Source organism: Canis lupus, chromosome X (assembly GCF_048164855.1).
Source record: "Canis lupus baileyi chromosome X, mCanLup2.hap1, whole genome shotgun sequence".
Taxonomy (NCBI): Eukaryota; Metazoa; Chordata; class Mammalia; order Carnivora; family Canidae; genus Canis; species Canis lupus.
In genome coordinates this window covers 33,254,116-33,277,870 of record NC_132876.1, presented here as the reverse complement: position 1 = coordinate 33,277,870, position 23,755 = coordinate 33,254,116, and the positions used below count along the sequence as shown (strand labels likewise).

The window sequence follows — 23,755 nt, the reverse complement described above, 5'->3', positions numbered from 1 at the left end:
ATTCCACTGTCTGAATAAGATAGAAAGGAGAGCAGATAAATGGGCAGAAATTAGAATTGATCTCCATGGCAATGACTTGCCTCTGCTGGCTCCACAGATAAGTGTTCAAGAGGGAGCTGTCTCGGCCCACACATTTGTATTCGGTTTGTAGATAAATAGACTCGGGGTGGGGGGAATGGTGCTTTCAGGTATGAATATTATACTTAGGCCCCCATAAGGAGGATTTTGACAGTGATGCAGGCTAGGTCAGAACAGCTATAATTATCCGAGACTCTTCCGGCACAATACCTGTTTTGGCTTGAATTACTTAGGCAATTGAGAAAAATTCTTGTGTTTCTTGGCTTGAGTTTTCCATATTGGCAGTATATTCAACTCAGATTCACCTAATCATTTCCCGGCTGCCTTGTCTGAGGTCTTAAAGTACAGTAAGTTGTCCCACAATCTATACTTTTCCTCCCATTTGTGAACAAAACATAAAATCTTTTCCCATATTCAGAATGAACGGATGAACTCAGATTGCCTGAACTGTGTAAGCCGAGGAGGAGGATTTTGGGAGTTTCCTTGAGGAGGGACACATTCCTCCCTTGCTGAGAGGAATCCTTGACTCCCAATATCTGTTTTTAAAACCTAAGAAAAAAATTTAGAAATACCAAGAATTTAAAAAAATATATTTGTGGCCATCAGGGTACATCCCCCAGCTCTGTTAGAAGCTGAGCTCAGTATTTATCACTTTTTGAAGCAGATGCCTCTCCCTCTGTTCATCATTTAAATGTAGGTGGTCCCCAGGGTCCAGTTCCCGCCAACTCCCGAATTCAGATCATCAACCCAGACCTCTGCTGTTTTCCCAGCCACTTAGTAATCTCACCTCAAACTGGACACATCCTGAACTGAGCTTGCCATCTCCACTCACCCTCCTCCATATCTGCTCTGCCTTTGTATCTTGCAACTGAGTTCATAAAACCACAGTCGAATTGTCAGATTATCTAAGTTAGAGACCATCGTGTTATTCTTGATACCTCTCATGTCCATTCACGGCCGTTTTGCCTCCTGCACACCTCATAAAGACGAAATCTATACCATACTGGAACATGTATTTTGTGGAGAAGGCTGATAGCAATGAAGGATGTATGAGAGGGTCATGTTAGAAGACTTAAATCAAGGAAAGGGAGTAGACACTGTCAGAGTGCAGTCCCCTTATGGAGTTAAGGAAGGTCTCTGAGGAAATGCCAGTTGATCGGAGACCTGAATGAAATGAGGGAGTAAGCCATGCATCTGTCTCCTAGAACATCAAGTGCAAAGGTCCTGAGTCGGGAGTGTACTTGGCATGTTGGAGAAATAACCAAGGAGGCTAGTGTGACTGGAACAGAGAGTGGGGCTGGAGGGGAGGCAAGAGTGGTGGGAGATGAGGTCAGAGGAGTTGAGGGAGGTAGGGACTCATGTCATATAAGGCTTTGTAGGCCATGATGCAGACTTATGACTTTTCCAATGCCTTAGATCAGAGTCTTATCATTTCCCTCTAGGGTTTTTCTGTCAGTGTTTGAGCCTTGGTGTAAGCTCTAGAATGACTTATTGAATGAAAACAAGGATTCAAATGAGGAATGGATAGAGAACTGTCAGATTCTGCAGTTTTTACTTATAGACCTATATTAATATGAATCCTATTTTTCTGGAAATGATTTATTATCATCTGTTTTACAGAGGTTGGACTTTTCAGGAATTGAACCTGATATAAAGCCATTTGAAGAAAAGTGCAATAAACGTTTTCTGGTGAATTGCCATGATTTAACTTTCAATATCTTGGGTCAAGTTGGAGACAATGCAAAAGGACCACTCACAAATGTATGTATGACTTTTCCTTCCACCTCTTAAACCAGTGCATTAAGGAAATGCTTTTCTTTTTTATCACTAGAAGTAATTTACAAAATTCCATTGCTACGTGCCATGATAAATTTGGCAGGAAGACATTTCATACATGCTTTTCTTTTGCCAAAATATGAATATGTTTTCATCTTGAGAGGATTCATGAACCTATTAACCTATTCAAAGTGGCAGAGTAGGCCCTTGACATTCAAAAGGGCCATGTCCCCTGAACCTGCACAATTTTCCAAGTTGCTAATTTTGCCAAAGAATATGACTTCTTCTGTGAGATTGGCTCATCACAATGAATAAGGAACACCAAAACCGGGCAGGGACACGGATGCCGTGCAGCCCGCCAGGCCCACTCCTTCTCATAGAACAAACTCATTTTGTTCTTCACGGAAAATTCAAATTATGAGTTGTCACGGATCATTTGAGTTACTCAGAAACACTTGAAACTATAAATGTGAAATCGCCGAAGAGACTGCATTTTAGGTTCATCTTTCTCTTTTGGTGCTGATTTTGTCTTTGGTGGATACCCACATTGATGATTTATTCTCTCCCCAAGTAGCTAAACTGTGCTAGCAGACTCCCTGCATGGAAAGGGTTAACCTTTATGCCATTTGGCATGAGATTTCTCTTTGTGACCAGCTTTCAAGTGCCATCTGTAGGGAGGAGGAACCATGTCTTCCGAAACTGCTGATGAGGCAGAGCTTTGTCAAGTAATTTGATGTTGACTGATATTAGCTCCTATTAAACGTATAATCTAGTAAACTGAGCCATAGCAAAGGGAAGATTTACTTCTATTCCATAATATCAGCATTATTATTATTATTATTATTATTATTATTTATTTTTGTGATTTCAGGAAACCTACAGGGAGTTGCATTTTATTTATAGGACAATTGGTGTTCTTTAACTGTGCCTTCTGATTCCTACTCATTAAAAAAAAAGCATAACTGGGAAAATTCTTCATACCTGACAAAAGCGAACATTTGAGTGTGTGTTATTTTACAGTACGCTCTTTTACATGCAAATGAGCCCTAAGGCATTCTAGCTAAATGTCATACTCCGAAAGGAAGGAACCGCAGCGGCAGAAACTTGGAAAATGAAAACATTAATTTGATCATTTTTGTCCCTCTCCCTCCCCCCTTGCTGCCCCTCCCCCCCCAAAAGTCTCCGTTTCCAGATGTCATTTGTTTTCATTCCCAGGTTGAGCCCTTCTTTATCAATCTTGCCTTATTTGATGTAAAGAACAATTGCAAGATTTCAGCTGACTTCCACATCGACCTGAATCCCCCATCTGTCCGTGAAATGCTGTGGGGCGCCTCGGCCCAGCTGGCCAGTGACGGAAACTCGAAAAGCTCGTCCCCAGAGTCTTTTATTCATGGAATTGCTGAGTCTCAGTTACGCTACATAAAGCAGGTAAAGAGTCATCTTGTCGCCTTCTGAGCAAGAAACCAAACACCCTTGGGTTATCTCATCCATACAGCCCGACGTCTCCCCGGGCATTCTGTCTCTCATCGGCTCTGTGTCCAGGTGTCTTGCTGCTGGGCACTGGAGGAGGAGGGACAGAACGGACACCAGCACAGGCCAGTGATGCTCGGCAAAGTAACATTCTCGGTGGGGCCATGATGTGAGTCTTAGAGCAAGGATTTTGTGAGCTGGAAGGCAGGTCACACAGACATATGCAGGCACACTTCCACACTCACGTGTGTACTTGTGAGCAAGGCAGGAGGTCCCTGAAAGGCTTGTTTCTTCCAAGAAAAAAATGGATCCTGCAGGGGTACCTGGGTGGGGTGGGGCTCATTCAGTTGAGCATCTGCCTTCAGCTCACTTTGTGACCCTAGGGTCCTGGGATCAAGCCCAGCATCAGGCTCCCTGCTCAGTGGGTAGCCTACTTCTCCTTCTGCCCTACCCCCCCCCTTATGATCTCTATCTCACTCCCCTTCTCATAAATTAAATAAATAAATAAATAAATAAATAAATAAATAAATAAATAAATAAATAAATCCTTTAAAAATAAATGGACCCAGCAATAGCCTCCCATCCCTAGTTCCCAGCTCCCATTAGGAGTTGGTAACTTGGTTTGGGTTTTTGTCTTGGTGTGCAGCCTTCAGTTTTAGATCATTGGTTAAAATGCCTTTAGATTTTTCCTTAGCATAAGAGCAAAAATCAGCCCTTGCAGAAACTAGGAGCTATGTACAGAACTTTACAGAACAGAGGACAGCACTTTAGCTGAAGCTGACTGCTGACCAGAGAATGGAGTTCTGAGTGGACTCAAGGAAGAAAAGTAAATGAGGTAGGACAGGGAAAAGGGAGGTGCCTGGCTGAATGAAACTTCAGCCACCATCAGGGCAAGGCTTGTGATGGTCATGGGTTGGAGGCTCTGTTTTTGGAAGGTTAGAGTACGGTACAAGAGTTCCATGTGTCTGTTTGGTTATACTCCTGGCTGAGGTGCCATTGGGTCAATGTCCTTCAGATTCCTGGCCAGCCAAACCCCCATAGCAAAAAGTTCTACAATGACGATCAAATGCCTCCAGAAATCGTTTCTGTCAGTGGCCAAGTGGTAGATGCCCCAGAGCTAAATCTCCCATGTTTTGGGAGCTTCATTTGTGAGCAGGCGGCATTGATGCTGACCCTACATGAATAGGTAGTTTTAATCGAGCATAAAGGCTCTTTATACAAGGAGTTCTGAGTGAAAAGCAGTGGGAGGGAACGGCTTATGTCACATATGTGATGCTGCATTCTCTCCTGTCTGGTGCAAAGAAGCCCCTTTAGAAGGAGCCTGACACTTCCCTGGCATTTTGACCTCTGACCAGACAGGCAGGCTGTGAGAGGTTAGGCCGAACAGAATTGAGGGTCTCCCTTCTTGACTTTTGCAACTGAAAGGAAGCTAGACTGTGGCATAGAATTTAAAGTTGAAAGAAGCACAAGAACAAAGCAACTCATGTTGCAAGGAGATTTATCTTTCCCTAAATAAAAACATGATTCCTTTTTTCCCAATTATGAAGATAAATATATTACCATGTAGAAAATTCAAACAATACAAAAAGCATAAAGCATAGAAAGTCACCGCCCCTGTAGACAATTACTGTCAACATTTTGACGACCATCTTTCTAGACCACTCTGTAAATATATATATATAATATGTATTTTATATATACATACATAGATCTTCTATATATTCTTTTTTAAAAATGATTTTATTTATTCATTAGAGATACAGAGAGGTAGAGACATAGGCAGAGGGAGAAGCAGGCTCCTTGTGGGGAGCCTGATGCAGGACTCGATCCCAGGACCCTAGGATCATGCCCTGAGCCAAAGGCAGATGCTCAACCACTGGGCCACCCAGGCGTCCCAATCTTATGTACATTTTTATACAAACCAGATTCTAGTCATGCTGTTTTATACCTACTGTATTTACTTAATATCATGTTTATTCTACACCAGTATCTCTGGACTATATTCTTTTTTTTAATTTTTATTTTATTTATGATAGAGAGAGAGAGAGAGAGAGAGAGAGGCAGAGACACAGGCAGAGGGAGAAGCAGGCTCCATGCACCAGGAGCCGGACGTGGGATTCGATCCCGGGTCTCCAGGATCGCGCCCTGGGCCAAAGGCAGGCGCCAAACCGCTGCACCACCCAGGGATCCCTCTGGACTATATTCTTAAAGGCTAATGCAGTATTTCATCAACTTAGCTAATCGAGATATTTGTAGTTTGGGGATATCATAACACTGCATTGGACATCGTTGTGCGTGCATGTTAACTCACTTGTTATCTCCTTAGAATAAGTACCGAGCATTGGGATTTTCTGGGTTCAGGATTTTGCTCATTGGTACAGATTGCTGTGGATGGTGGGAGAAGACTTTGCATGTACAGTTATTCCCCTCTTTGGACTATGGATCTGTGGTGGCTTTATGTTGCCTTGTAGTTTGTTACTCAGATAGATTATATTTGTCACCTGTGTGAACATTCACTACTATGGCATATGCTTCTTCCTTTTTTTTTTTTTTAAGATTTTATTTATTCATGAGAGACACAGAGAGAGAGGCAGAGACATAGGCAGAGGGAGAAGCAGGCTCCCTGCAAGGAACCTGATGCGGGGCTGGATCCCAGGACCCTGGGATCATGCCCTGAGCTGAAGGCAAGAGCTCAACATCTGAACCACCCAGGCGCCCTATGGCATATGCTTCTAAAAGAGATTGAGCAAGTATAGTGTAAAAGTATTTGAGAACCTGCCACTGAATTGTGTGGAAAATATCCTGCACCATATCAAATAAGCCCTTTTAAGCGGATGATGTATTTACTTTATCTCTTCAATGTACTTAGCTGTATGTTCAAGGCATGGAGTTTAAGTTGTGGTCATGGGCATCATCCCACTTGTAATCTACGTCAGGAAGAAAATCAACAGTTTTTTTTTTTTTTTTCCAGTATCTCCGGTATGCCAGAATTTTCCATCGGCATCGCAAGTGATCGTCATGGTCTTAGAAATAGTGTACTCATGGCTGTTTCAGAGGGGAAGAAAGGGCAGATTGGGAGGTGACAGAAGCCTCCCACCATTACACAGCCCATAGCAGTGACAGCAGGATTGGAACCTGGGTCTGTTGGAAAGACCTCAATCAACAATGGCTGGCAGACTGTAATTAAGTGCTGCAGCCTATAACGCAATTTTAGTGGAGGTGTTTGGAATGCAAGGGAGCCTGTAGGGGGGCAGGAGTTAACTTCGAAGGCTGCACAGAAGATGTGGGGCTTGAGAGAAGCCTGAGAAGAATAGATGTGGGGTGGGAAGGTGACCTGATGGGCAGTAACTTTGGATGGCTTTATCATCTTGTAACCCCATCTGTTCATGGGAGTCTTTCTCTCCAGTGGCTTCCTGAATAACAACCTGGTGACCACAGGAAAAGGAGGGAGTTGGGTCCATCGAGTCGTTTTGCCTCCCTGACATCAAGTAGTCACTGTGGCCAGTCACTTTATTCTCAGCTGCCTGGCACTTTCTTCCCAGATGCCCTGACGGAGCTCAGGCCCCTGTGTCTCCCAAGGTCAGACCTGATTGACTTTGGGTTGGGATTGTGGGGGAGATGCTGACTCTTGGGGGTCTGCCTCCTTGTGGCTCTGTGGGCTCCCCAATGGGGTAGTAGTTGTTGGCCTGGTGAAAGAGTACAGAGTCTCCTCACAAAGCCCTGCCATGCTGTGGGCTATGTAAGTGCTGGGTACTGGGATGAGGGGGCTTCCCTCATTCTTCAGAGGGAGAGAGACAGTGAAGTGGGTAAGAGTTACCCTGGCATTGGGAGCAGCTGCATCCGTGCCTCCTAGGTGGGAAAGGATGACCGGGCCAGAGGCCTTGTCTACAAGGGCCAAGTTCCCAGCACACATGGGGATTCCCAGGTGCTCTCTGGCTACCTACCCTTCTGTGTTCTGGGGACAGGGAGAGTGCTAGAAGCTGACTGGGACAAAAGGCAGAACAGCCCAGATAGTGTCCTCCTTGTATACACGGGAATCCCTGGTCATTAAAAGAAATGAACAATTCTGTGCTCAGCATCCTCATCTATAAACGGGAGGAAACGATAGTACCTGCATCCAGGGCCAGCTGTAAGGCTCAGACAAGGTATGCCATCCCCAGAAAGCACTTGGCCCGGCAGTAGGCTGCCATGTGTGCTCATTCCGACGTGGCCAGCAGTAGAGCGGCAGTAATGGTGATCACAGATAACCAAGCGAAAAGCACCTTGCTCTTAGTCATTGTCAGAGTTTTCAAAATTACAATATTCATTACTGGCATCACTGTGGGGAAATGCTCAGAGTACTGGGAAAGGAGAGAACAGTCGGTGCTCAGTGAACGTTAGCTGTAGCAAAAATCAGTACTGCTGTTCTCATCCAGCCTCATCGTGTAAGATGTCGGGTGTGTGGGCCTCAGGGCTGAGAGGCAGCATAGCATGGCCTGTATGCATAGTCCAGAAGCCCTGGCTGTGCTCCTTCATCCACTCAGTGTGTAAACTTCTGTAAGCTTGATTTCTTCATCTGTAAAAGGGGTATGTTGTAGTGCTCACATTCGAGACAAAGGAAGATAATGCACAGAACCCATCTAGGACAGTTAGGTGACAGGAGGTGTGCGAGTGTACTTACAGTGCACTGCTCAGCATACCTTCTGCATGGTCAGCAAGGGCCTGGCTGCCAGGTGCATCTCATCACTCGAGCAGTATGTCCCTGGTAATACCAGAAATCAGGTCCTGTGGCCTTGCAGTGCTTTGGGCCCCTCAAGTAATAACTCGGTACCTAGTGTGCAGTACATGGAATCCATACAGGAAGTCTTCGGGATAGCTATTACTGTCATCATCCCCATTTCTTAGATGAGAAACTAAGGTGTAGATACAGGAAGGGACTTGCCTCCACCCCATAAATGGTGAAGCCAGTTTTTGAACCCAGGAAATTTTAACTCCAGAGCAGTTTTTAACCACTTCCTTCCCTGCTCACTGCTCAGGAATTCCACGGTGAATCAGCCATGCTGAGGGATCCTTGCAAGCTGTTGGCTTCTGGGGGGGGGGGATTATTTGGGGTCTCACACCGAGTTCTCTTCCTTTCTGTATGCTGTGAAACGTTTGCTCCAGAGCAGATGAGATAATGTCTGAAATGTTTTGAAAACTGGAACGCACGATCTTAACACAGTTGATAATATACCAAAGGAGAAAAATAAAACTTGGTAGAGTCCCAATGATGGATTTTTCCATTTGAATTCATTTGTGTGGTGCTCCTTTAAACAACAGATATAACCAACTAACAGGCTCTTTGGAAGATATTCTATTTGGGAAGGAACTGGACGGGGGATGACATGGCTATTTCACATGCATTCAGAGGAAACATGTAACTTCGGTTGCATCTACGTTAGTCACCCTTAAGCAGAGTGTGCAGGAAAAAAACAAATTTTGGATCCTTTGTCCCCACCTTGAAAGCGCAGGAGCTCTTAAACTGCAGTAAAGTGTTTTCTTCCTCTTAGCTGCAATTAGTATTAATCGTGAGCAAATTGCTCTGGAGTTGCACGCAGCTACATTTGAAAATGCACGTCTGGTCCCACTGGAAAGATGCACACCATTTCAGCACATGCTAAGGAAGCCGAACAATACACGTTGTATTAATCAGGCTGAAAAATGCACCTTGCAGACACAGCTGAACAGAAGAGGCCAAGCTGTACCTCAGGGACTAATAGATGTGAAGTTGGGGACAAAATAGAAAATCTCTTTGGAAAGAAGCATCAGGAGTTTTAGAAACTATATGAAAGCAGAGGCCATCTATTTTCAGGATCCTGGATGCAACCCTGTGTTGGATGTCAGCATTTGATGCTAAACACACTACTAGGAATCGTTAACCACGCAACTGTATGTATGAAGTCATCTAGAAATGTCTAACGGAAGTGATTTTTTCCCCCAGGGAATTTTCTCAGTGACGAATCCACATCCTGAAATTTTCCTGGTTGCAAGAATTGAAAAGGTACTCCAGGGAAACATCGCGCATTGTGCCGAACCCTACATCAAAAATTCAGACCCAGCGAAGGTATTTATAAAACTCATTTGTGAATCTTTTGGCTTAATGTAAAATTGGCCTTTTACTGACATTTTAAATGGTACTGTTAATATACCCCTCCGAAGAGCGTTATGCTCTCAGCCTGGAGTATATTCAGAAAATACTGTGTGCTATGTGAGTATGCGGGCTACAGCTTGAGCACAACTCCCCCCCCCCCTTTTCATTTACGTTCTGTTTACACGACAGCCTGATTTCTGCTTGCTTATCAAAATAAGAGCTAAAGGCTTTTAGGCGACATCTGTTCATTGACACTGTATCCTTGGCAATAGCTACTCTTTATTTCCAGCCCTTACATCCAGCCCTAGAATGTCAGAGCTGGGAGGTCCAGCCCTGCCATTCCCAAATGCCAGTCTACACTCAAATTTCTTCCTGTCCATGATAAGAGAAGAAAGACAAGAGAATGAGCGATTCAAGGGGCTAAATGTACTCAATTCGAGGGGCCATCCTTTATTCTGATAGATTTTTGTGCTTCTTACCTTTTGAACATTTCGCCTGTGTGTCTTTCTGAAATGTTGGTGTATGACATAGTAGCAACTGCGTTTCCTGTTCAAGCGCTTCGGATGGCAACGTGCAAAAAGTCAGCCACCCATATAACCATCCACGTTTCTGGATCATGAAATTCAGACTTCTGCAAATAGTGACCTGGTCCTCTCCTCTCATTTTATAAATGAGAAATCAGAGGCCCAGAGAGAAAGCATGCGTGGCACAGTTCATTAGCAGCACTCCAGCTACTGAGTACTTATGAGGAGTCAGTCTGTTGTAGGTGGCATTTAGTTATGTGTCCAAATAGTGTTTATTGAGCGAAAGATGTGGAGGAGACATGTGACTAATTTGCGTGGGAGAGAAAAGTCTCAACGATATAGATAAGAGCCTTTAGCATTCTGCATCCCTCCGGCCAAGCATCCAGCCAGCCTCTCACAGCCAGTTTAGACTCTCTGGGCTGTTAATCTTGTCCGCTCCTAGTCCCTGTGCAAAGAGCAGCTCCTTGCCCAACTAAACTAATTGCATTGACTCTTGGTCACTTGACTTTTTATCTTGGGAGTAAAAAGGTCAACTGTATTCAGAACAAACTTCTCCCAAGAATAACGAGTGCTTGCTTGTGTGTGACAGGAAATACACATTAAAACTGCTCACAGTTTTCCCAGTAGGGGTCTTTGGTACAAAACGTGCCCCATACCTCTTCTTGCCCATCTCTTGAAACCTTGATGAAGATTCTGTTGATGAGAAAACACAAAAATTTTAAGAAGGCTTTGGTCTTGGAAAGCGGGTAGCTGATGTGTGTCATGTTTTTACTGGCAGCTCTTTCTTTATATCTTCTGCTGGACTTTGAGGTTTTACATCGGTAAGTGGGGGGAAACCATTTTGCATGGTGAGCCTCTGGTCATTCGAACAAATATGAGCATGTCTTCTTATTTCTGACTGTAGACGGCCCAGAAGGTGCACAGGACAGCAAGGCAAGTGTGTAGCCGCCTCGGACAATACAGAATGCCCTTTGCTTGGGCTGCCAGGTTCGTACAGATACAATCCTGACCTTTCTGTTTGCTCTCATGTATAAAGTTCGGGGTTGTCGTCCTTGCAGGCAGCATTTAGCAGGCGGTCTCCGACAAGCCAGTTATATCTTGGGACCATGTGGCATGTGTCCGGGTGCATGCGGGCCGCTGTAACCAAGTGCTATAGACTGGGGGGAGGGGGAGGCTTCAACAGCAAACAACATTTCTCTCTCACAGGGCTGGAGGCTGGGAGTCCGAGATCGGGGTGCCAGTATGGCCAGGTTCTGGTGGGAAGGCTCTTTCAAGGTGCAGACACCTTGGCTGCTCCTTTATCTTCTAGGAGCTGAAAGGAAGTGAGCCTGTTCTCTGGCCTCTTCTGCGGTTGCCAATCCCATTCATGAGGGCTCCACCCTTCTGACCTAATCAGCCCCACCCCTCCTCCTAATCCGATCACCTAGGTGTTTGGACTTCCACATAGGAACTTTGGTGGGAGGGCGCAAATGTGAAATCTGCAACAGGATGTAAGAATCCTTTCTCTTAAAATTTGCTGTGCGTCAAAGAACCTTTCATTTCTTCATACGTGTAGTGCTTCAGGGAAATTTTCTTTGGCTTCGGTTACTGATCTGACTGACACCACTTAATTTTATTGCATTTTAAAAGCAGAGCTTATTTGCTAAGGTAATGGAATTCTCCCCCCTACCCCGAAAACCTGAAATTGTAGTGAATTATGTACACGGTGCCCACTATTTCAGAGTTGGCTAGGTTTATGCTTCAAAAAGCTATCCTAGGATATTTCTGGAAAACATGCTAAAAAGTAGAAGGCAAAAGAATGCAGTGGGTAAGTGCGAGTGGGTCATTAATTAATAGACCTGCTTTCCGATGACAAATGCAGGAAAGCCTCCACCAGTAGTGTATGTGGAAGGGCATTATGTATAGCTCATATCTTATGGTAGATTACACTCCTTTTTTTTCCCAATTCTTGCAAATGTACATACAGTGATGACTTAAAATGTGTTTCTTGCTTGCCCTCCCCCCTTTGAAGTACACGTTCACTGGCTTGTTTGTGGTACAGCTTGTACAGCTCACTGGAACTTCTGGGGAAAGGGCACCATGTTCTGAATAATTCAGTCAATTATGTGCAGTGGGTGGTAGGGAGTAGCATAAGGGTAGGAGATTCTAAGTGAATTAACTCTTCTGTCACTATAATCATTTCATTTTGGGGACGGTTTCAAAATGTGTCGTGTGTTGGTGGATGAAAAGGCACACTGTCCTTGTTTTGCGAATTGGTTCAAAACAATTTTATTGCATTTTAAAAGCAGAGCTTATTTGCTAAGGTAATAGAATTCTTCCCCCTACCCAGAAAACCAGAAATTGTAGTGAATTATGTACACGGTGCCCACTATTTCAGAGTTGGCTAGGTTTATGCTTCAAAAAGCTATCCTAGGATATTTCTGGAAAACATGCTAAAAAGTAGAAGGCAAAAGGATGCAGTGGGTAAGCTCAAGGTGGGGTGAATGGCGAAGAGTAGCAGAGGTTGGTCCACTTAGGCATTATAGGAGGTGGAGTATGGCTTGTCAGTGGACGCATACTTACTGCTGCTCCAGCCTGAGAAGTCAGTTGCTGCTGTTATTATTTATAGCTATGTGTTGACCCTGTACCAGGCAGTGGTTTAAGTGCTGCACGTGTACCTTCTTGAGAGATGAGTACTGTGATTCCTACCTTGAGATAAAGGAGATTCAGGCATAAAGCTAGTAGCTGTTTGGTGCTGTTTTGTCAGTAGGAGAACTGAGAAACCTTCAAAGCTAGGAGCTCTGATCCTCAATTCTGATGAGGAATTGTGTTCTTTTCTTTCCTTCCTGAATTGTTTTGGTTGCCAGCAGCAGCAACAGCTCACGCTAAAGGCTTGCCTGGGATATTTTAAAGATGTGTGATAAACCCCTATTTACTGACAATAAAGGAGGTATGCTTAGAAGTAGGAACAGTGGTTAATGCCTGGAACCACATCTTCAGAGGCTCTGCCAGGGGGAATTATGTTTTTGGCTAGAGCTGCTTCCCGTGTGTTGGGTGCTTGTGCATTACTTCCCATTTTAGCAGTAAGTAACTGCTTAAAAACGGAGGAAGGGGAAGGGGGATTGGGAATGATCCAAATTCAGATTTGGAAACTCTACGTATATCTTGTAGACTTTGTATGAATTGACCCTAATCTTATTTAAGGGTCATCAGCTTTGTGACATGCTTCACCTTTGATTCACATGCATGCATTTTATATATCCGGCTTGCTGAATTTTTACAATTTTTTCTGGTCATGTGACTACCACTCCAAGCAAGTTCTGGAACACATCTGTCACTTCAGAAAGTTTCCTCCTGCCTCTGTCCAGTCGGCCATCCCACTCCCATCAGCCAGCCACCAATCTGATGGTTATCACTACAGATGACTTTTTCTATTATGGAATCAGGCAGTGTGTACTCTTGCATTAGGTTTCTTGTGCTCAGTCTAGATTTGAGATTCACCCAAATATTTTATGTATCAGCCCTTCATTTTGAGTAGTATTCCATTGTATGAATACACCACTGTGTATCCATTCACTTGTTGATGAATGTCTGGGCCGTTTCCTTTTGGGGATATAACGTATTCGTTAGGAGTGGACTTGCAGAATCAGAGGGTAGATATGTGCTTAATTTTGTGAGAATTTACCAAACGGGTTCCCAAAGTAGTACTGCCATGTTGTATACACACCAGCACTAAGTTTGCCATAATTTGTCAATACTTCAGAATTTTAAAAAAATTTCTATTGTTCTTTTAGACCTATTTTCAAAGATATTCAAGGTTCTCTGGATCTGGATGGGAGGTTTTCTCCTTTGTATAAACAAGACAGCAGCAAGCTTTCAAATGAAGACATTCTCAAGTTGCTCTCAGAATACAAGAAGTAAGTGTGTCACTGTAGTAAATCAATATAATAGATGAATTATAATTGCTTAAAATGGTGAATGTGAGTCATATATGAGAGAAACCAAATGCTTTGGGGGCATTTTTGGATTTGGAGGCATTTGGAAGTTTGTATGCAGGGTAACCAGTGCACTCAGTAATCACAAATTTTAAGTATCAAATATTCTTATTTTACACCTAGGCCAGAGAAGACCAAATTGCAGGTTATTCCTGGGCAGCTCAACGTCACAGTAGAGTGTGTTCCTGTGGATTTATCAAGTAAGAACTCACATGCTCCAAACCTTCAAGGCCTATGTTTGAATCTCAGGGTTTTTTTTAATCTTTTCAGTGTATTTCTTGAGATTTACATGATGTATTAAGTTCCTAGAGCTGTTGAAAGGAACTAGTACCAACTGGGTGACTTAAGGTGATAGACTCATCTCTCCTGGTTCTGGAAGCTAGAAGTCAAAATCCACGTGTCAGCAGGGCTCTAAGAAAGACTCACCAGTCATTGGATTTAGGGCCTACCTCTCATGGGGTGACCTAATCATAACCAATTACACCTGCAAAGACCCTGTTTCCAACTGAGCTGGTACAGTGCCCCTGCCAAGACCCTATTTCCAAGTATAGTCACCTTCTGAGGTTCTGGGGGACACTATTCAGTCCAGTATGTGTGATGAATAGTTACAAATTAGTAAGGGTATTAAGTTGATTTTATCAGATGCTGTTTCATATCTCATATAGCCTGTTGTGAGTGTTCCCTAGTCAGTTTCTGCTGCTCTTTGCTTTTGATAAGTCCCATCAAGGGATCCAAAAGGAGAAGAGTTTCTTTTCCTTTCTAACGACAAGAATCTAAGATCCCAGATGAAGAATGGACAGAAGACAGAAAAGACACTTGGCAGGAAATAAAATGGAGTGGCAAATAAACACTTGAAAAATGTCCAAATCTTAGTAATAATGCTACTAGTGCAAATTAAAATAGCAAGATGCTTTTGATTCTCTGTCAAATTTTTACAAAACTCTTTAAAGTGAAACTGTCTAATGCTGGCTAGGTTTAGCCAGGCACCATCACCTGTCATGAGTGAGAACACAGCGTGGCAGTCGATATCCACAGATGTCCAGAACTAAGGCATTTCAATTCTGAGATTCTATCTGCTCATTTGCTGAATAAGCTTTACAATTATGGATATTAAAGTCTAGAAGGAGTGGCAGACAGTAAATAAGATAGATGAGTGTTTTGAGTCTGGGATGGGGGTGGCCTGCTTTAAAAAGAATGGCCAAGGGAAGCCTTGCTCCAGCTCAGGAACTGAAGAGTGAGAAGGAGCTGCCACATGGTGGTTGGGATGGTACATTCCAGACCAAGGGTGTTGCCTACCAAAAGACCATGAGGGGGAGCAAGCTTGGTTCGTATGAGCCCTGAGGAAGCCAATGTGGCTCTAGCGTGGTGTGTGATGGGAACACTGTAGATGGGAATGCAGCAGAAAGAGTTCTGCAGGGAATTATATAGACCATGATAACCCTTTAAAGGGTTGGATTTTATTCTGAGTGCAAGAAGAGGTCACTAAAGGATCATAAACCAGGGAGTGGCATCCGGTTTACATGCTGAAACACCTCTAAGAGTACAGTGGATTATTTTTTCCTAAAGAAATAATTTGAAATGTAGATAGGAGCTTATGCATACTGGTGTTCTTTTCTGCGTTGTTTCTATCAGAGGGAGATTGGAAACACCCTAAGAGTCCATCACTTTCAGTGTGGTTAAGGCATTATGACACACCAGGAAACTTTACGCAGCCCTGAAAAATGATGTTTATAAAGAGCTCACAGAGTAAAACATTAGATAAAATGCCAAAAAACAAATTCCACAAAAACCCAACCCAAGATCAAGTTCTGGATATACAGTAGGAATTTTGTGTTATTATATAAAACATGCATAGAAAGGAGACAAGAAGAGAATATGCCCAAGTACTAACAGTAGTTATCTCCGGATAGTGGAACGGTCCCTTGTTCTGAATGCCTTTATACTCTGTGTCTCCAGATGTTCTATTATAAGTATTCAGAGTGTCTCAGGTATGACTCTTCCTGGGTCTTCCTGTTCCATCGATACCGCTGTGCAGCAAGGACAAGTCGTGTTACAGCTCCTTCAGTGTATGAATCACTTCTGCTCTGGTGGCTGCTTCCATAACCCAGGCCGCCACACTTCTCTGAGCCTTTGTGCTTTTCACCTTCAGGAGTATTGAATTTATTCTGGTAACCCATCCTAAGATCTGTCATTTCCAAAGGCCTGCCTTGTTTTTTGGGTGCAAATCGCACCTGCACCAACTTAGCTTTTTCAGAGTGACTATCCATGAGCTAATTGGAGGCATACATTTACTGTTCCCTGATACCAATAAAAATTTGCAGTGAAAGCTAAATTGCAGTCACAGGAGGAAAAATGTAATGGATTTCTCTGCAGAGTTTAAATTTGTCAAAATTATGATGTGTTATATTTGGCAAATCACTCAACATTGAGAACGAACTAGCAATCATGTCTGGGTTGGATGGTTCCATTAAAATCAGTACCAGGCTAAGCCATCTTGTCCTTCTGGGTTCTTAAAGTGGTTGTATGACTTTTTGTCAGTCACTGAGAATTCTGTTTGTTAAATCACTCTTTGAGAATGCAGTCCATGTATATTTTTATAAATGCAGGAATGTGTTCATGATTGCTAAATTGTATTATCTTTGCCTATTTTCTTTCTTCTGGTATAGATTGTATTACTTCTTCATATGTGCCCCTGAAGCCTTTCGAAAAGAATTGTCAAAATATTACTGTGGAGATTGAAGAGTTTTTTCCAGAAATGACAAAATACTGTTATCCATTTACTATTTACAAAAACCATCTGTATGTATATCCCTTGCAATTAAAATATGATAGCCAGAAAACATTTGCCAAGGTGAGCAGTGTAAATTATACATTTTGGGATATAAAGTGCTATTTATAATTTTCTAGTTTTAGGATTCATGTTGAGTGATTAATCATTTTTAGGCGAGGAACATTGCGGTCTGCGTGGAATTCCGGGATTCAGATGAAAGCGATGCTGGCGCTCTAAAGGTTTGTTTATGATCCTGATAAGCATACACTTTTAGTATAAAAATAAAGATTTGGGGGGGTACCTGGGTGCTCAGTTGGTTGGGCATCTGCCTTCATTTCAGGTCATCATCCTGGGGTCCTGGGATTGAGCCCCATATCAGGCTCCCTGCTCCAAGGAGTCTGTTTCTTCCTCTCTCTCGGCCCCTCCTCCCACTTGTGCGCGCTCTCTCGCTCAAATAAATAAATAAATAAAATATTTTAAAAAAAGATAAAAATTTTGGCACTTGGTAGTTTCTTGGCTAAGTTTAATATCTTTAAGTGCCACAAAGAAAATGTACTCAAGTGGCAAAGGTAATAGTGCATTTTCTACTCTTGCACATTAAAGGATTAAATATTACAAAATAACAAAATGAGGTAGGGGCATAGGTAGCTTTAAAAATGGGTAAGCTTCACATTCCAGACTTTTTTGCTTTTGCTCTACTTTGATTTTGCACCATTCTGATGTGCAATCACAAGAGCTTTTTCTCCTATGACCTGAGAGTTTCTTTTTTTTTTTTTTTTTTTTTTTTATTTTTTTTATTGGTGTTCAATTTACTAACATACAGAATAACACCCAGTGCCCGTCACCCATTCACTCCCACCCCCCGCCCTCCTCCCCTTCTACCACCCCTAGTTCGTTTCCCAGAGTTAGCAGTCTTTATGTTCTGTCTCCCTTTCTGATATTTCCCACACATTTCTTCTCCCTTCCCTTATTTTCCCTTTCACTATTATTTATATTCCCCAAATGAATGAGAACATATAATGTTTGTCCTTCTCCGACTGACTTACTTCACTCAGCATAATACCCTCCAGTTCCATCCACGTTGAAGCAAATGGTGGGTATTTGTCATTTCTAATAGCTGAGTAATATTCCATTGTATACATAAACCACATCTTCTTTATCCATTCATCTTTCGTTGGACACCGAGGCTCCTTCCACAGTTTGGCTATCGTGGCCATTGCTGTTAGAAACATCGGGGTGCAGGTGTCCCGGCGTTTCATTGCATTTGTATCTTTGGGGTAAATCCCCAACAGTGCAATTGCTGGGTCGTAGGGCAGGTATATTTTTAACTGTTTGAGGAACCTCCACACAGTTTTCCAGAGTGGCTGCACCAGTTCACATTCCCACCAACAGTGTAAGAGGGTTCCCTTTTCTCCACATCCTCTCCAACATTTGTTGTTTCCTGCCTTGTTAATTTTTCCCATTCTCACTGGTGTGAGGTGGTATCTCATTGTGGTTTTGATTTGTATTTCCCTGATGGCAAGTGATGCAGAGCATTTTCTCATGTGCATGTTGGCCAAATATCCCTGATGAACATGGATGCAAAAATTCTCAACAAGATACTGGCCAATAGGATCCAACAGTACATTAAGAAAATTATTCACCATGACCAAGTAGGATTTATCCCTGGGACACAAGGCTGGTTCAACACCCGTAAAACAATCAATGTGATTCATCATATCAGCAAGAGAAAAACCAAGAACCATATGATCCTCTCATTGGATGCAGAGAAAGCATTCGACAAAATACAGCATCCATTCCTGATCAAAACTCTTCAGAGTGTAGGGATAGAGGGAACATTCCTCGACATCTTAAAAGCCATCTATGAAAAGCCCACAGCAAATATCATTCTCAATGGGGAAGCACTGGGAGCCTTTCCCCTAAGATCAGGAACAAGACAGGGATGTCCACTCTCACCACTGCTATTCAACATAGTACTGGAAGTCCTAGCCTCAGCAATCAGACAACAAAAAGACATTAAAGGCATTCAAATTGGCAAAGAAGAAGTCAAACTCTCCCTCTTCGCCGATGACATGATACTCTACATAGAAAACCCAAAAGTCTCCACCCCAAGATTGCTAGAACTCATACAGCAATTCGGTAGCGTGGCAGGATACAAAATCAATGCCCAGAAGTCAGTGGCATTTCTATACACTAACAATGAGACTGAAGAAAGAGAAATTAAGGAGTCAATCCCATTTACAATTGCACCCAAAAGCATAAGATACCTGAGAGTTTCTAATGGTATCATCAGGGGACTCTAAACTCCTGTCTCCTTGAAACCTGAACTGGGCTTTGAGCTAACAGAAGCACAGCATGACTGCTTTGATCTGAGATAGGACTTCTACGCTGGCACTGGCCAAATGGTGCCTCCAAACTTGGGTTCGTGGTGTAGGCAAAGCAGAATCTCAGGATTATCTGATAGAGCAATCCTTAAATACCTTTTCTTTCACAGTGCCTTTATCTTTTCACCCTTTAGTGCATTAATCAGAAGCCTGAAAGAGCAGTTCCGAGAACATCTAGCCATCACGAATTGTTTATCTGGTTCCCCACCTCTCCAGTTTGAGCCTAAATTGGGCAGATGGACTGCTAGTCTTCGCCTCAGACCTCCTGGGGAAAAAGCCTGGAAGCACCCCTCCCCCCCCCCCCCCCCCGCCCACTAAGTCATTCAATGTTTAATAACCCCTAGCTTTGAAAAGAGGTGTTTTGTTTTGTTTTCCACAGAGAAACCTAGGTTAAGAATTAGCTGGATCAAATTTAGTGTATTTTCAATGATGCCCCCCTCACTGGGGACGAGAATGACTCTTACTTTTTCCCTCTATGCACTATCCTTTTGTACCCTTGAAGTCTCTTAGGGTACCTCTCCGCAGGTCCTGGAAATTGCCTTCAGAACCCATATTTAAAGAGAATTGGCAGTGCATCCACATGGAACTCTCAGTTTCATTTCTCCACTGGCCTAGAGGCTGGCTCTGAAGTAACAGGGTGAGGCAATTAGTACCTTGGCATGCTGACTCCACATTTATCCTTGAGCTCTTTGGGCCCGTGGAAGCCCAGAACTCATACCAGAAATGCAATGGGATCTTTTCACGGAACCATAGACCGCCTCGCATTTATTTTATGGGTCTAACAGAAAGCCCATGACTTTTAAAATGCACCTCATAAAGTGAGCGAACAGTAAGCTTGTCTGTAGCTTAGTGGACATTCAGTTTCTAATTCCTTTAGGCTAGGAAGGTGTCTGCTGGTGTGTGCATGTTTGAGCTCCTCAGCAAATGTTGCTAACTGGCTGCAGGGGAGCTTCTCTATGAAGAAAGGCAAATAGCATGAGAAGCAAGCTTTCCAGATCTGGTTTAAGAGTGTTCGCTTTCCAAGTGATTAGCTGTATTTGACTTCTTGCTGTCAACTAACTTGGAAGTGTGTTCTTTTGATGGCCGGAAGTCTGGAAGCATCCATGCAGCCAAGTTTGACAATGTCTGGGCTGATAGCTGGAGTGACTGTGAGTGTTTGGGAGTGTCCAAGCTCACGGTGAGAGCCCGGTGGCTTGGCCGTGGCCTTGAGCTCACAGATGCCTCGAACTGAATGTGGTTCCACTGTGTTATGTTTAAAGACCTTCGCTGAGGTGAGTGACTCTGTTTCCTTCTTTTGCAGTGTATTTATGGAAAACCCGCAGGGTCTGTTTTTACCACAAATGCTTATGCTGTTGTCTCACATCACAACCAAAATCCAGAGTTCTATGATGAGGTAAGGATGCATTTTTCTAATGTTTATACAACGCTGTGATGGCTCTTCTTTTATCTCTTCATTTCCATCATTTTATCTACCTTTGTGATCCCTGAATGTTTTGTCCTATGAAAGTAGGAAGCATCACACCATGACAAAGGGCTTGATGCCCTTTGATGACAGTGGAATTTGCCCACAAATTGAAGGGGCCCTGGCGAGAGGTAACATTGTAGGGAATGAACATGAGACTAGAGCTAGGATTCTAGCCCTAGCTTTGACAACAGCTGGCTCTGGGGACCTTGAGCAAGTCACTTCCCCTTTTCCGAGTCTGTTACCTTAGCTTTCAATTAAGAAACTCAGAGTTTCTAAAGGCTCTTCTAGATCTTTCTTCCTGAGTCTCCCATTTCCTCAGCTTTCAAATAAAAAATTCAGGAAAGATTTTCTGAAGGCCCTTCTGGATCTTTCTTCCTGAGTCTCCCATTTCCTCAGCTTTCAAATAGGAAATTCAGAAGAGATTCTCTGAAGGTCCTTCTAGAACTTTCTTCTAGTGGTTTTACATGGAGTTGGGGGTGCAGCCATTCTGTAGGTGAAATGCTTTGAGAGACACAGCAGCACGTGAAGGCCACCAGAATCCCATTGGCTGCTCTGACGCCTCAGTGCAGTGTAGACAAAGGGGAATGGCACCGTCTCCCAACTCCATGCTCCCCTCCCCCGCCCAAGTCTATCTCTCTGGCCCTGCCTCTGCCTCTCTTTCCTTCTCCATCTCTATTATCTCTATGTACTTGCCAGTGTCTCTCTTAGTCTCCGTCACAGCCTCTTCCAATTGGTATGTCCCTGGCTTATCCAACTCTGCAGACTGCTTTTGGTTCCGACATGTCTCCGCGAACCTGTATATGCATCCCAGACCAGAAGCATTGCTCTTTCTGCTTCTCAGGTTTCTCTGTCTGAAACCATCCCCACTGCTGTCATGATTTTCCCGAGGTCTACTGCTGTCATATGGAGGCTTTGTACTGCAGCTTTAGGCCTCATCCCTTTCTCTAGTGCTCTTAGTGTTGTAGGGGATGAGGAGGAGCGTAGTAGTTTTGCCACCCGGGGAGAGAGCATGCCCATATTTATGTGCAGCAGAGCATTAGACACCCAGATGGTCTGGCTGCTGTGAATAGGCGTGTTCCATGGTGAAATATACCTACAACAGAGATTAGTTCTAATACCTAAACCATGCCTTGTGTGAATGATAATGAGGCCACATGTCCAACACCAAGCTGTTTTTTAAAAAATTTTATTTGTTTGTTTGTTTGTTTGTTTATTTATTTATTTATTTATTTATTTGAGAGAGAAAGAGAACAGGAGGGGAGGGTGAGGGGGAAGCAGACTTCCCACTAAGCAGGAAGCCTGACATGGGGCTCCATCCCAGGACCTGAGCCCAAGGCAGCCACTTAGCCCGCTGAGCCACCCAGGCGTCCCAGCACCAAGCTGTTTAATTTTTTTTCCAAGCTGTTTTAATATGTCCCCCTCTCTCATCAACACTAGTCACTCCAGAAAACTTGATCAGGTAGTAAGTCATCCACATGATTTTTAGGATGCCAGAAAGAAAACAGGCTTTTCAGTCATTCAATCTATATTGACCAAGACAGTGAGAGCGAGAGATGGAAAGAGATTGCCTGTGTTTCTCTGCAGGTATATGCATGTGCATCAAATTGGTTAAATCTGTGATATGTCTTTTGCGTTCTTCCGGGAGACAGTAAAGACATTTGGTTGGGTCCTGATTAAAAATCACTTGAGATTGTATTAAAGTATTAATTTCTGAGATTAAGTTCATGTGTCAAGGGTGACAATGTTTATTTGTTAATTTAAGAGTAGTCTTCCATTTTTCTTCAAAAGATAAACTGTAATTGCTGGATACCATAATATCACGGTGACTTTTTGCACATTTATTTGCAGAGCTTTTTTTTTTTTTTTTTTTTCCACGCAAAGGAAGGCAACAATTTAGAGTAAAAGAAACCTTTCTGGTTCAGTCTGCATTTTAGATCGATTGCATCCACTGACTTGGATTGAGTTACAGAGGATCCCTGGGCTGTGAGGCTGTGGTTTTGATCCAGTGTTTTAGAAAATCCCATTGCAAAGTTGAATCCAGGAGAACCCACTGGGCTCTCCAGTGCAAGTAATGAATCAGCCCTCACTACCCAGGAGACTGTTGTCAAATTGAAACTGACTGGAAAAGCCTTTAGAGTACATTTAAATGATATCTATGATTTGATGACTTGGCTTGTTGTTTAGAAAAATACGTCATTGGAAAAGTATGATGAAACTGAACTAAAGGTCTGACTGTCCAGCTTGACAATGAAAACAAAACAAAATGCTATGTGTAATTTTGCTGTCCTTTCAGATTAAAATTGAGCTTCCCATTCACCTGCATCAAAAACATCATTTGCTTTTTACTTTTTATCATGTAAGTTGTGAAATTAACACAAAAGGAACAACCAAAAAGCAGGACACGGTTGAAACTCCAGGTACGTGTACTCCCTTAAAAGTCTCTTTCTACAGCTATTTGAGATGGAATTGTCTAGAATGTAACCTCTTTTGCCCCAGCTACAAACCACTTCTTCCCCTTCCCCCAAAGTACATTTCTGAGTCAAAAAGTTCATCGGGAAAAGATGAATTATGCGTTCATTTGAACATCATTTCCATCACATGTCCTGTCCAAGTCCTTGCCAGTGCGCTTGGACTACTGCAAGCAACTCAAAGTAATACATACATCACAGAGTAATACTTCTCGTACAGAAACACATCCTGTGGTATATAGTATTTCTTGTAAGTAGGATGGCCCAGCAACCAGAACTTTCCAGTTGGGCTCACTAAGGGAGTGGGAAGTAAGCCCAGAACCAGGGATACATTTGAGCCTGAGGGAGATTGGGGACCACTTGGTTCTAGTGAGAACAGAGCAGATTTAATGAATTCGAATAAACTCTAGTAGTGAAGTGCCAGTCTTGGTCCCATTTGGCAAAGCTTTATTTTTTTTTATTTTATTTTTATTTTTTCGGCAAAGCTTTATATATACCAGTGGAAAGCATCCTTAGAGGAACACAGAGGCCCTGTAAACATGGTGTGTACCACTGCCACTAGGTAAATGTCAGCATGCGCTGGGATTCAGATCCAAGCTAGCCCCAATCAGTCTTAAATTCATTCATTTATTCATTCATTCACTAAATACGTCTGCATGTTTATTACGTGCAAGCTGTTTTAGTAGGTACTAAGGAGAATGCAGTGGAGACTCAAACAGATCTCACCTTAAGTGAGC

At 43.0% G+C, this 23,755-nt stretch overlaps 1 protein-coding gene across 6 annotated transcripts in view; it reads left to right on the top strand.

The window, feature by feature from the left end:
- DOCK11 (dedicator of cytokinesis 11) overlaps window positions 1-23,755 on the top strand; it is a 191,351-nt gene that overhangs the window by 71,296 nt on the left and 96,300 nt on the right. For all 6 annotated transcript variants that reach the window (XR_012026524.1, XR_012026525.1, XM_072817119.1 and 3 more), the window contains exons 11-20: window positions 1,699-1,839; window positions 3,070-3,282; window positions 9,284-9,406; window positions 10,862-10,944; window positions 13,731-13,853; window positions 14,055-14,131; window positions 16,598-16,782; window positions 16,875-16,940; window positions 20,386-20,478; window positions 22,844-22,967. Coding sequence is in view for 4 of the 6 variants with exons in the window: in XM_072817119.1 (XP_072673220.1) it covers window positions 1,699-1,839; window positions 3,070-3,282; window positions 9,284-9,406; window positions 10,862-10,944; window positions 13,731-13,853; window positions 14,055-14,131; window positions 16,598-16,782; window positions 16,875-16,940; window positions 20,386-20,478; window positions 22,844-22,967 (1,228 nt within the window). In the remaining 2 variants the exon portion in view is untranslated. The remainder of the gene's footprint in view (window positions 1-1,698; window positions 1,840-3,069; window positions 3,283-9,283; window positions 9,407-10,861; window positions 10,945-13,730; window positions 13,854-14,054; window positions 14,132-16,597; window positions 16,783-16,874; window positions 16,941-20,385; window positions 20,479-22,843; window positions 22,968-23,755) is intronic.